The sequence below is a fragment of the Bombina bombina genome, chromosome 9, assembly GCF_027579735.1.
Source record: "Bombina bombina isolate aBomBom1 chromosome 9, aBomBom1.pri, whole genome shotgun sequence".
NCBI classification, from domain to species: domain Eukaryota; kingdom Metazoa; phylum Chordata; class Amphibia; order Anura; family Bombinatoridae; genus Bombina; species Bombina bombina.
Window position 1 is genome coordinate 55,867,833 of NC_069507.1, and position 13,810 is coordinate 55,881,642.

The window sequence follows — 13,810 nt, forward strand, 5'->3', positions numbered from 1 at the left end:
GCTGTTTGGGGTCCTCTAAGGGATCGGAGTGCGGACTCCGGCGGAGTCTGTTCTTCCTATAAACATCCGGGAACTGAGCGATTTTTCAATGCTCTTCTAGCCTGGCCTCAGTTGGCTTCGGCCCAGTTCAGCAGATTCCAGACGGACAATATAACGACAGTGGCTTACATCAATCATCAGGGAGGAACGAGGAGTTCTAGTGATGACGGAGGTAGCCAAGATAATCCGGTGGGCGGAAGCCCATTCTTGTCATCTGTCAGCGATCCACATCCCAGGGGTGGACAACTGGGAGGCGGACTTTCTGAGCAGGCAGACTTTTCATCTGGGAGAGTGGGAACTCCATCCGTAAGTATTCTCCAACCTGATTCTCAAATGGGGTCGGCTGGAGTTAGATCTCATGGCATCTCGTCAGAATGCCAAGCTTCCGAGATACGGGTCAAGGTCCAGGGATCCTCAGGCGGAGCCGATAGATTCTCTAGCAGTTCCTTGGTCCTTCAGCCTAGCATATATTTTTCCTCAGTTTGCTCTTCTTCCTCGGTCATTGCTCGAATCAAACAGGAGAAGGCATCAGTGATCCTCATTGCTCCGGCGTGGCCTCGCAGAATTTGGTATGCCGACCTGGTGGACATGTCATCCCTGCCATCTTGGAGACTGTCATTAAGGAAGGATCTTCTCATTCAAGGTCCCTTCCTTCATCCAAATCTAGTTTCTCTGAAACTGACTGCTTAGAGATTGAACGCTTATTTCCTTCCAAGCGGGGGGTTTCTTATCTGATTCGGTCATAGAAAGTTTGATTCAGGTGCGTAAGCCTGTAAATAGAAAGATTTACTATAAGATATGGCGTAAATATCTTTATTGGTGTGAATCCAAAGGCTACTCCTGGAGTAGAGTTAGGATTCCCAGAATTTTGTCTTTTCTCCAAGAAGGATTGGAGAAGGGTTTATCAGCAAGTTCCCTAAAGGGTCAGATCTCTGCCTTATCTATTTTGTTACACAAACGCCTGGCTGATGTCCCAGATGTTCATTTTTTTTGTCGAGCCCTGGTTAGGATCAGGCCTGTATTCAAAAAACAGTTACTCCTCCATGGAGTCTGAATTCAGTTCTTAAAGTTCTTCAAGGAGTTCCGTTAGAAACTTTGCATTCCTTAGATATTAAGTTGTTATCTTGGAAAGTTTTATTTCTTGTTGCTATTTCTTCAGCTTGAAGAGTGTCTGAGCTTTCGGCGTTGCAATACAATTCGCCTTACCTTATTTTTCATTCGCATAAAGTTGTTTTACGTACTAAACTGGGGTTTCTTCCTAAGGTTGTTTCAGACAGGAACATTAATCAGGAGATTGTTGTTCCTTCCTTGTATCCTAATCCTCCTTCTCAGAAGGAGAGACTTCTACACTAATTTGGACAAAGTCCGTGCTTTGAAGTTTTACTTACAAGCGACTAAAGACTTTCGTCAGTCTTCTCTGTTTGTAGTTTTTTCTGAAAAACGTAGGGGTCAGAAAGCTACGGCTACCTTTTTCTTTTTGGTTGAGGAGTATCATCCAATTTGCATATGAGACTGCTGGGCAGCAGCCTCCTGAAAGAATTACAGCTCATTCCACTAGGGCGGTTGCTTCCTCATGGGCATTCAAAAATTAAGCTTCTGTGGAACAGATTTGCAAGGCTGCAACTTGGTCTTCTCTTAACACTTTTTCAAAATTTTACAAATTTGATTATTTTGCCTCGGCTGAGGCTGTTTTTGGGAGAAAGGTTCTTCAAGCAGAGGTGCCTTCCGTTTAGGTTCCCTGTCTTGTCCCTCCCTTATCATCTGTGTACTCTAGCTTTGGTATTGTTATCCCACAAGTAAGGATGATGATCCGTGGACTCATCGTGTCTTTAAAAAGAAAATTTATGCTTACCTGATAAATTTTGTTTCTTTTTAGACACGATGAGTCCACGGCCCGCCCTGTTCTTTTAAGACAGGTTGTTCTTTTTTGTAAACTTCAGACACCTCTGCACCTTGGCTTTTCCTTTCTCTTCCTAACTTCGGTCGAATGACTGGAGTGGGAGGGAAGGGAGGAGCTATTTAACAGCTCTGCTGTGGTGCTCTTTGCCGCCTCCTGCTGACCAGGAGGCGATATCCCACAAGTAAGGATGATGATCCGTGGACACATCGTGTCTAAAAAGAAACAAATTTATCAGGTAAGCATAAATGTTTCTTAGGTTTTTTTTTGTTTTGTTTTTTTTGTTTTTTTGTACAGCTTGGGTTATGATTTTATGCAATAAATTCTAAGTTCGTTTTGTTCCATAAGCGGCCATGGCAATGTCATCATTCTGTTCTTCTTGATACAGGGGGAGGTTCTGGGCATCACACGTTTTGGTCTAGCGAAAATGAAGGAGAGTGTCCTGATGCTGGCTTCCTTCGAGAAGACTGCTGACCATCTGTTTGATGCAGCCTATTTTGGGCAAAAGGATTCTGTGTGTGGTAAGTTAAGGATGTGTTTGATTTTTATGCCAGTTGCAGTATGAAAATAAAATAGATGCTTTGAGGCTAAATGAAATGTCAGTTGACAGTAGCCCTAGTTTATAACTGTGTTAGAAGACCTGGGGTTTATGCAGCGTTTTACCAAGTAAGGTATTTTTGTTAACACTGTATATGGCCTTTATTATGTTATGACTATTATTTAATGTTATTCCCTACAAATGTTTCTGCACCCATCTTAATTAACACCAGCCTTTTACATCTAACACACCAAAAATAATAGTACTTATGATTGGTTACAGTTTAGAAGTAAATCTGACAACACGTGTTGTGATCAGAAGCACCTATTGCGCAAACTGAGGGGATCGTTAACACCTTGATATTGTACTATGAAATATTTAGCTATGTGTAGTAAAAAAATTAAATCAATATTTCATTTTTCCTGCAGTTTAACTCTGAAAATTGTGGGCTTTTCAGTTTTCTAGAAGACTTAACACTACTATATTCTACACACTCTAGTGGCTCATTCATAAATGTCCCTAATAAGCCTCAACAGAGAAGAAAATCCAGGTCTTTGGCTTTATAGGCACTAAAACTTTACAGTATGTAAACAACTTATACGTACAATAACCACCTCTGGCGTAGCCAATACGCTGGCGGTTTTTCACATGCGGCCATACGTGCACCAGAAATAGTGAAGGTCTTCCCTCCAGCATTGAGGCATGCAGTACTAGCACAGCTTTGCCTATATCGGTAATGCTGCACTAGTAAAACCCTTAGCGACTGAGGACGTACAGGGTACAATGGTCATTAAAGGGTTAAAAAAAACACTTCTACATATTACACATTATCTAGCATTTATTTAGTGTTTAATCTCCCTTTAATATTACTTTTTTAAGCAACATTAGCCTTTCTGGCTATCCCTTACTTTTCTTTCTTTCTTTCTCTACAGGGGTTTCCGAATGTATTATAATGGGAATTCCAATGAATATCGGGACCGGACTTTTTAAGCTTCTTCACCGGGCGGAAAAGGACCCTAATCCCCCTACAAGACCCTTGATGTTTGATCACAAAGATTTCCACATCCCTGTCACCAGCACGTAGCAAATCTCTATAAGAGATAGAAAACCTATTTATTACACCTAGTGGAACTGGGACGCTGGCACTGTTGGAAGCAAAGCACTTACAAAGGGACATTTTTTGGACACTAGTGTTTATCAGAGTAGGTGGTGATACAAAAGAAAGTGTGTTTTATTTGAGAGGGGGTTAACACTTTTGTTCTAAAACATGAACCCTGAAATGTGTAGGGAAGAAAGCTACTAAGAACAAACCATTCAGCTTCAGAATTCCTTCACATTTAATTCTTAACTTCTTATGTGTTGGACTGTAAATAGTCTACAGTCGCCTGAACACAAACTGCTCAAATCTTTATCTTTTCACTCTTTATTTATTTGTTTTGTTTTTTTGTTAGACATATTATCCAGCACATATCCTGGATTGAAGCAGAGTGAGATTATCTGCTTAAAATATTTATTCTGTATTTAGATCTCTTGCTACCAAAGGGATATGCAACATGTTTTAGTGCAACTAAAGTTACCCAATGGATAGGTGCTTTAGTGTTACCATTTCCAGAGGGTTTTATTAAATATTGTGATTTCCAAAATATTAGCACCGTTGTTCCTTCCGTCCATAACGTTTGGGGAAAAAAGGAAAAAAAAAAAGTTTGCTAATTTTTCAATAAGGGTTTATTTCATCACCACATTTCCTAATGTATCGGTTGTACTGAGGACTCTTGAATTTCAGATATGATGAAGGGCGAAGCTGTTGTGCTGATAACCCTTTCATTGTTGCTCAATATAAGTATCCCCTTCAGTGAAGGGCTTCCAGATCATTCTTTGAAATGGGACTGGCCATAATATTATTTAAGAAATCCTTGTTTTATTAACCCTTTTTATTGGGCTTTACAGAATGTACTGTTTAGCTATGCACTAACCAAACAGATTATTACTATGCTTTTTTTGTTCAGAGACAACGCGCACACACAAAAAAGCCAAACGTAATTAGGTTATCTTCAATGAATATTGAGATGATGGACTGTCGAAACAAAACATTTAGTAAATAATTAAGTTTGTGTAATTTTGGGTTAAATTGCTCTATGTACAGAAAGCAGCTTGCATTGATGTGAATAAAAATATTTAACTTGTTTGTGTCTTTTTGTTTCCAAATAATAAATGGTTTGCAGATATAGTTGTAGGATGAACTTCAATAGTAATACAATTTCCTTTCATAAAGCTTGTAAGAGTCCACAATCCATTACTCCTGGGAATTGCCATCCCTGCCACTAGGAGGAAGCAAAGATTCCCAAACCCAAAGAGCTCTATAACTCCTCCCACCTGGTAGTTAGTCTTATCTTTGCTTTTGCTGGAGGAAGGTGAAGAATGGAGAGATGCAGATGATTTCTTTGTTGAGAGGGGTTCTCAGACTGAGTCGAGGCCCCCCTTAGAGTGCAGAGGGAAGTTTAAAGAGTTCAGGGCGTGCCTTATTTTTTCTTTCCCATGAGAATTTAAGTCCCTGTCCTCCCAAGGGTGTCATAGGGACTTGTTTTTTGCCTGCTCCTATTGGGTCTACAGTGAACTACTATATTGTTTCCTCTGCTTTCAAAATGGAAAGTATTCATTATATTCTGCCTTTCATCCTGCTATCGGCATAGTAGGAGAGTGTTGTAAGTAAATTATCTTTATTTTTGAACACCTGTTTAAACGAGTTTTTCAATTTTTTTATATAGATATATATAGAGAGAGATCTCTCTAATATAGCCTGGGATCGGATGCTGTCTCCCCATATACAAGGGGGTTCTGTCTTGTGAGAAAATATTTTATTTATCCTCCTGGGAATTGTTTTTATATTTTATTAAATTAAACAAAAAAAAGTTTATTTTTGCCATACATGTGTGCGTTCATTTTGGCACATTTTTTAGTTTTCTATATCCTTATGTTTGGTGCACTTGCAGCTATAGCTGTTGTCCTAGGAGGGGTTATGTATCTTTGCTCACTAAGAGCTCACTTATATGTTTGGGGGCTAGTAATACTGTGATATTATTCACTGTGGAATCTTCTGAATCTGTCTTTCTTCCTACCTTGGAAGCTGAGATTTCTGAACACCTTTATTGCAATGTTAAGTGTGTTTTATTGTAAACAGGCTAAAGTATCCCCTCCATATTTATCTGATACTTGTCTAAATGTTTTGATGCATTTAGACCAATCTAATGCTGCACTTGCTTCCAAAGGTATTATTGCACATTCTGTTTCTTTATTACAGGAAGGTATAGGCCAATCTGCTCCTGACATGAAGGAATTTATTAAGGCTACAGTGTCTGAAATGTTGGCAGTCATTCAACTTTTAAGTAAACGTAAAAGGTCATTAGAATTTGCCTTCTACAAGTAGTTATATACCTGTGTCTCATAAGTCTAACAAAGCCTCTGAGGGTGAGTTTTCTCTTGTAAGATGTATCGAGTCCATGGATTCATCCTTACTTGTGGGATATTCTCCTTCCTAACAGGAAGTGGCAAAGAGAGCACCCACAGCAGAGCTGTCTATATAGCTCCTCCCTTAGCTCCACCCCCAGTCATTCTCTTTGCCTACTCTAAGAAACTAGGAAGGGCAGAGCGAGTGTGGTGACAAAAATGTTAGTTTTTTTATTTCTTAAGCAAAAGTTTATTTTAAATGGTACCGGTATGTACTATTTACTCGATGGGAGAAAAGGGATGAAGATTTCTGCAAGGAGGATTATGATCTTAGTACTTTGTAACTAAGATCCACTGCTGTTCTCACAAGGGCTGAAGAGTACAGGAAAACTTCAGTTGGGGGAACGGTTTGCATGCTAAGCTGCATATGAGGTATGTTCAGTCTATATTTTTTCTAGACAGACTGTGTTAATTCTAGAAAAGGCTGGCAATATCCCCATGAGGGAAGGGTAAGCTGTATTCAGACACTTGGATAGGAATTTCAGCTTGCTTGAAGGGCTCATAAGTTACTGGTGACACTGTTAGGAAAAAAGTTTTTGTTTGTTCAGTAAATGATGCAATTATAACGTTTTTTTTAAAGGACTAAAGTGGTCATTGTGGCTTGTTTTAGGGTTTTTTAACCCACATGGTTAATTAAGAGACACTCAGGTGTTTTTCTAATAGGCCTCAAAAAATCGAGTGAGGTGGGAGGGGCCTATTTTCCGTGCCTCCATTGCGCAGTTTCTTTACCTTAGAGACATCCAACTGCTTCTCCAGTGGTTCCTGCTGTGTTTGAGGGCTGTAAAAGAGTTTTTTTTCCCCACAAATCGTTCTGAAGGGCAGGTAGGCGCCACAGCAGAGCTGTGGCAAGGTGCTGAAAGTCTAAAAATGCTGAGCCGTCTCATGCTTTAGTAGCCGTATCTGATATGCCCTCACAATGCTCTGAAGGGGTGAGGGATTTGTTATCTGAGGGAGAAATTTCTGATTCAGGAAAGATGCTTCCTCAGACAGATTCTGATATGACGGCCTTTAAATTTAAGCTTGAACACCTCCGCTTATTGCTTAGGGAGGTATTAGCAACTCTAGATGATTGTGACCCTATAGTGGTCCCAGAGAAATTGTGTAAAATGGATAAATACTTAGAGGTTCCTGTTTACACTGTTTTTCCAGTCCCTAAGAGGATTGTGAATATTATTGCTAAGGAGTGGGATAGACCAGGTATTCCGTTCACTCCCCCTCCTGTTTTTAAGAAAATGTTTCCCATATCTGACACCATAAGGGACTCATGGCAGACAGTTCCTAAGGTGGAGGGAGCTATTTCTACTCTGTCTAAGTGTACAACTATACCTATCGAAGACAGTTGTGCTTTCAAAGATCCTATGGATAAAAAATTAGAGGGTCTTTTGAAGAAAATTTTTGTTCATCAAGGTTTTTTCTCTCCAACCTATTGCGTGCATTGTTCCTGTAACGACTGCAGCTGCTTTCTGGTTTGAGGCTCTTCAAATGGAGACTCCATTAGAGGAGATTATGGACAGAATTAAGGCCCTTAAATTGGCTAATTTTTTTATTACAGATGCCGCATTTCAACTGGCTAAATTAGCGGCAAAGAATTCAGGTTTTGCCATTTTAGCACGCAGGGCATTATGGCTTAAGTCCTGGTCTGCTGATGTGTCATCTAAATCTAAACTTTTGAACATTCCTTTCAAAGCTAAGACCCTATTTGGGATTGAACTGAAAGAGATTATTTCAGACATCACTGGAGGGAAAGGTCATGCCCTCCCTCAGGATAGATCAAATAAGATGAGGACCAGACAGAATAATTTTCGTTCCTTTCGGAACTTTGAGTGGTCCCGCTTCAGCTTCCTCTACTGCAAAGCAAGAGGGGAATTTTGCCCAATCCAAGTCAGTCTGGAGACCTAACCAGGCTTGGAACAAGGGTAAACAGACCAACGATTGTCTGTAAACCACGCTGTGTAGAAGACCTACATACCATGGGGGTGATCCGCCCAGTCCCAATAGAGGAACAGGGGCTAGGGTTTTATTCAAACCTGTTTGTGGTTCCCAAAAAAGAGGGAACTTTCAGACCAATCTTGGATCTCAAAATTCTAAACAAGTTCCTCAAGTTTCCATCATTCAAGATGGAGACTATTCAGACTATTCTACCTCTGATCCAGGGGGGTCAATATATGACTACCGTGGATTTAAAGGATGCGTATCTACACATACCTATTCACAGAGATCATCATCAATTTCTCAGATTTGCCTTTCTAAACAGGCATTACCAGTTTGTGGCCCTTCCCTTGGGGTTGGCCACGGCTCCCAGAATTTTCACAAAAGTGCTAGAGTCCATTCTGGCGGTTCTGCGACCACGGGGCATAGCAATGGCGCCTTATCTAGACGACATCTTTATTCAGGCGTCGACTTTCCAGCTAGCCAAGTCTCACACGGACATCGTGTTGGCTTTTCTGAGAGCTCACGGGTGGAAGGTGAACATAAAAAAGAGTTCTCTCTTCCCTCTTACAAGAGTTTCCTTCCTAGGGACTCTGATAGACTCGGTAGAAATGAAAATATTTCTGACGGAGGTCAGAAAATTTAAATTCTTGACCACTTGCCGAGCTCTTCATTCTATTCCTCGGCCATCAGTGGCTCAGTGTATGGAGGTAATTGGACTCATGGTAGCGGCAATGGACATAGTTCCTTTCTTTCATGTAATTAGCAAGAGTCCATGAGCTAGTGACGTATGGGATATACATTCCTACCAGGAGGGGCAAAGTTTCCCAAACCTTAAAATGCCTATAAATACACCCCTCACCACACCCACAATTCAGTTTTACAAACTTTGCCTCCGATGGAGGTGGTGAAGTAAGTTTGTGCTAGATTCTACGTTGATATGCGCTCCGCAGCAAGTTGGAGCCCGGTTTTCCTCTCAGCGTGCAGTGAATGTCAGAGGGATGTGAGGAGAGTATTGCCTATTTGAATGCAGTGATCTCCTTCTACGGGGTCTATTTCATAGGTTCTCTGTTATCGGTCGTAGAGATTCATCTCTTACCTCCCTTTTCAGATCGACGATATACTCTTATATATACCATTACCTCTGCTGATTCTCGTTTCAGTACTGGTTTGGCTTTCTACAAACATGTAGATGAGTGTCCTGGGGTAAGTAAATCTTATTTTCTGTGACACTCTAAGCTATGGTTGGGCACTTTGTTTATAAAGTTCTAAATATATGTATTCAAACATTTATTTGCCTTGACTCAGAATGTTCAACTTTCCTTATTTTTCAGACAGTCAGTTTCATATTTGGGATAATGCATTTGAATTAATCATTTTTTCTTACCTTCAAAAATTTGACTCTTTTTTTCCTGTGGGCTGTTAGGCTCGCGGGGGCTGAAAATGCTTCATTTTATTGCGTCATTCTTGGCGCGGACTTTTTTGGCGCAAAAATTATTTTCCGTTTCCGGCGTCATACGCGTCGCCGGAAGTTGCGTCATTTTTTGACGTTATTTTGCGCCAAAAATGTCGGCGTTCCGGATGTGGCGTCATTTTTGGCGCCAAAAGCATTTAGGCGCCAAATAATGTGGGCGTCTTATTTGGCGCTAAAAAATAAGGGCGTCGCTTTTGTCTCCACATTATTTAAGTCTTATTTTTTCAGTGCTTCTGGTTGCTAGAAGCTTGTTCTTTGGCATTTTTTCCCATTCCTGAAACTGTCATTTAAGGAATTTGATCAATTTTGCTTTATATGTTGTTTTTTCTCTTACATATTGCAAGATGTCTCACGTTGCATCTGAGTCAGAAGATACTACAGGAAAATCGCTGTCTACTGCTGGAGCTACCAAGCTAAGTGTATCTGCTATAATTTTTGGTATCTGTTTCTCCAGCTGTTGTTTGTATTGCATGTCATGACAAACTTATTAATGCAGATAAAATTTCCTTTAGTACTGTTACATTACCTGTTGCTGTTCCGTCAACATCTAATTTTCAGAGTGTTCCTGATAAACATAAGAGATTTTATTTTTTAAATCCATTAAGAAGGCTATGTCTGTTATTTCTCCTTCTAGTTTACATAAAAGTCTTTTAAAACTTCTCTTTTTTCAGATGAATTTTTAAATGAACATCATCATTCTGATACTGATAATGGTTCTTCTGGTTCAGAGGTTTCTGTCTCAGAGGTTGATGCTGATAAATCTTTGTATTTGTTCAAGATGGAATTTATTCGTTCTTTATTTAAAGAAGTATTAATTGCATTAGAAATAGAGGATTCTGGTCCTCTTGATTCTAAATCTAAACGTTTAAATAAGGTTTTTAAATCTCCTGTAGTTATTCCAGAAGTGTTTAATCTCCCTGATGCTATTTCTGAAGTAATTTCCAGGGAATGGAATAATTTGGGTAATTCTTTTACTCCTTCTAAACGTTTAAGCAATTATATCCTGTGCCATCTGACAGATTAGAGTTTTTTTGGGGACAAAATCCCTAAGGTTATGGGGCTGTCTCTACTCCTGCTAAATGTGCTACTATTCCTACGGCAGATAGTAATTCATTTAAGGATCCTTTAGATAGGAAAATTGAATCCTTTCTAAGAAAAGCTTACTTATGTTCAGGTAATCTTCTTAGACTTGCTATATTTTTAGCGGATGTTGCTGCAGCTTCAACTTTTTGGTTAGAAGCTTTAGCGCAACAAGTAACAGATCATAATTTTATAGCATTGTTATTATTCTATAACATGCTAATAATTTTATTGGTGATACCATCTTTTGATATCATTAGAGTTGATGTCAGGTATATGTCTCTAGCTATTTTAGCTAGAAAAGCTTTATGGATTAAACTTGGAATACTGATATGTCTTCTAAGTCAACTTTGCTTTCCCTTTCTTTCCAGGGTAATAAATTATTATTTCAACTGTTTCTGGAAGGAAGGGAACTTTTTTTCCAAAGGATAAAAAATCTAAGGTAAATTTAGGTCTAATAATCATTTTGTTCCTTTAGCGGTATCAGTTTGGAAACTATTTCCAGTTTGGAATATATCCAAGCCTTTTAGAAAACCTATAGCCAGCTCCTAAGTACCCATGAAGGTGCGGACCTTATTCCAGCTCAGCTGGTATGGGGCAGATTACGTTTTCTTCAAAGAAATTTTGATCAATTCCGTTCTCAATTTCTGGTTTCAGAACATTGTTTCAGAAAGGTACAGAATTGGCTTCAGTTAAGGCCTCCTGCTAAGAGATTTTTTTCTTTCCCGTGTCCCAGTTAACACAGCAAAGGCTCAGCATTTCTGAAATGTGTTTCAGATCTAGAGTTGGCTGGAGTAATTATGCCAGTTCCAGTTCTGGAACAGGGGCTGGGGTTTTATTTTATCTCTTCATTGTACCAAAGAAGGTCAATTCCTTCAGACCAGTTCCGGATCTATCAATATTGAATCGTTATGTAAGGATACCAACATTCAAGATGGTTACTGTAGGACTGTCCTGCCTTTTGTTTAGCAAGGGCATTATATGTCTACAATAGATTTACAGGATGTGTATCTACATATTCCGATTCATCCAGATTTTGTGGCTCTACCGTTTGGCCTAGCCTCAGTTCCAAGAATTTTTTTCAAAGGTTCTCGGTGCCCTTCTTTCTGTAATCAGAGAACAGGGTTTTTTGGTATTTCCTTATTGGACAATATCTGGGTACTTGCTCAGTCTTCTCATTTTCGAAGAATCTCATACGAATCGACTTGTGTTGTTTCTTCAAGTTCATGGTTGGAGGATCAATTTACCAATCAGTAAATTGATTCCTCAGACAAGTGTAACCTTTTTAGGTTTCTAGAATAGATTCAGTGTCTATGACTCTGTCCTTGTCAGACAAGAGAAGTTTAACATTGATATCAGCTTGTCAAAACCTTCAGTCACAATCATTCCCTTTGGTAGCCTTATGCATGGAAATTTTAGGTCTTAGGACTGCCGCATCAGATGCGATCTCCTTTGCTCGTTTTCACATGCGACCTCTTCAGCTCTGTATGCTGAACCAATGGTGCAGGGATTACTCAAAGATATCTCAATTAATATCTTTAAACCGATTATACGACACACTCTGACATGGTGGGCAGATCACCATCGTTTAGTTCAGGGGGCTTCTTTGTTCTTCCGACCTGGACTATAATCTCAACAGATGCAAGTCTTACAGGTTGGGGAGCTGTGTGGGGGTATCTGACGGCACAAGGGGTTTGGGAATCTCAGGAGGTGAGATTTCCGATCAATATTTTGGAACTCCGTGCAATTTCAGAGCTCTTCAGTCTTGGCCTCTTCTGAAGAGAGAGTTGTTCATTTGTTTTCAGATAGACAATGTCACAACTGTGGCATACATCAATCATCAAGGAGGGACTCACAGTCCTCTGGCTATGAAAGAAGTATCTTGAATTTTGGTTTGGGCGGAATCCAGCTCCTGTCTAATCTCTGCGGTTCATATCCCAGGTATGGACAATTGGAAAGCGGATTATCTCAGTCGCCAAACGTTGCACCTGGGCGAATGGTCTTCACCCAGAGGTATTTCCTCAGATTGTTCAAATGTGGGAACTCTCAGAAATAGATCTGATGGCTTCTCATCTAAACAAGAAACTTCCCTGGTATCTGTCCGGATCCAGGGATCCTCGGGCGGAGGCAGTGGATGCATTATCTCTTCCTTACAAGTGTCATCCTGCCTATATCTTTCCGCCTCTAGTTCTTCTTCCAAGGGTATTCTCTAATATTCTAAAGGAATGCTCGTTTGTCCTGCTGGTAGCTCCAGCATGGCCTCACAGGTTTTGGTATGCGGATCTTGTCCGGATGGCCTCTTGCCAGCTGTGGACTCTTCTGTTAAGACCAGTCTTTCTGTCTCAAGGTTCTTTTTTCCATCAGGATCTCAAAACCTTAATTTTAAGGTGTGGAGTTTGAACGCTTGATTCTTGGTCAAAGAGGTTTCTCTGACTCTGTGATTGATACTATGTGACAGGCTCGTAAATCTGTATCTAGAGAGATATATTATAGAGTCTGGAAGACTTATATTTCTTCAGGATGGTTTAGATAAAGGTTTGTCCGCAAGTTTCTTGAAAGACAAATCTCTGCTCTTTCTGTTCTTTTTCACAGAAGGATTGCTAATCTTCCTGATATTCATTGTTTTGTACAAGCTTTGGTTCGTATAAAACCTGTCATTAAGTCAATTTCTCCTCTTTGGAGTTTGAATTTGGTTCTGGGGGCTCTTCAAGCTTCTCCTTTTGAACCCATGCATTCTTTGGTCGTTATATTACTTTCTTGGAAAGTTTTGTTTCTTTTGGCCATCTCTTCTGCCAGAAGAGTCTCTGAATTATCTACTCCTTTTTGTGAGTCTCCTTTTCTGATTTTGCATCAGGATAAGGCGGTGCTGCGAACTTCTTTTGAATTTTTTACCTAAGGTTGTGAATTCTAACAACATTAGTAGAGAAATTGTGGTTCCTTCATTATGTCCTAATCCTATGAATTCTAAGGAGAAATCATTGCATTCTTTGGATGCTGTTAGAGCTTTGTAATATTATGTTGAAGCTACTAAGTCTTTCCGAAAGACTTCTAGTCTATTTGTCATCTTTTCCGGTTCTAGAAAAGACCAGAAAGCTTCTGCCATTTCTTTGGCATCTTGGTTGAAATCTTTATTTCATCATGCCTGTGTTGAGTCGGGTAACACTCTGCCTCAAAGGATTACAGCTCATTCTACTAGGTCAGTTTCTACTTCCTGGGCGTTTAAGAATGAAGCTTCGGTTGATCAGATTTGCAAAACAGCAACTTGGTCCTCTTTGCATACTTTTTCTAAATTCTACCATTTTGATGTGTTTTCTTCTTCTGAAGCAGTTTTTGGTAGAAACGTACTTCA

General features: G+C 39.8%; 1 protein-coding gene across 2 annotated transcripts in view; it reads left to right on the forward strand.

Moving 5' to 3' along the window:
* The window catches only part of POLR3A (RNA polymerase III subunit A), a 62,176-nt gene extending 57,519 nt beyond the window's left edge, over positions 1 to 4,657 (forward strand). For both annotated transcript variants that reach the window (XM_053692121.1, XM_053692122.1), the window contains 2 exons: positions 2,325 to 2,457; positions 3,407 to 4,657. In XM_053692121.1, coding sequence (XP_053548096.1) covers positions 2,325 to 2,457; positions 3,407 to 3,558 — 285 coding nt within the window. In that variant the 3' untranslated portion in view covers positions 3,559 to 4,657. The remainder of the gene's footprint in view (positions 1 to 2,324; positions 2,458 to 3,406) is intronic.
* Positions 4,658 to 13,810: the final 9,153 nt, after the last annotated feature.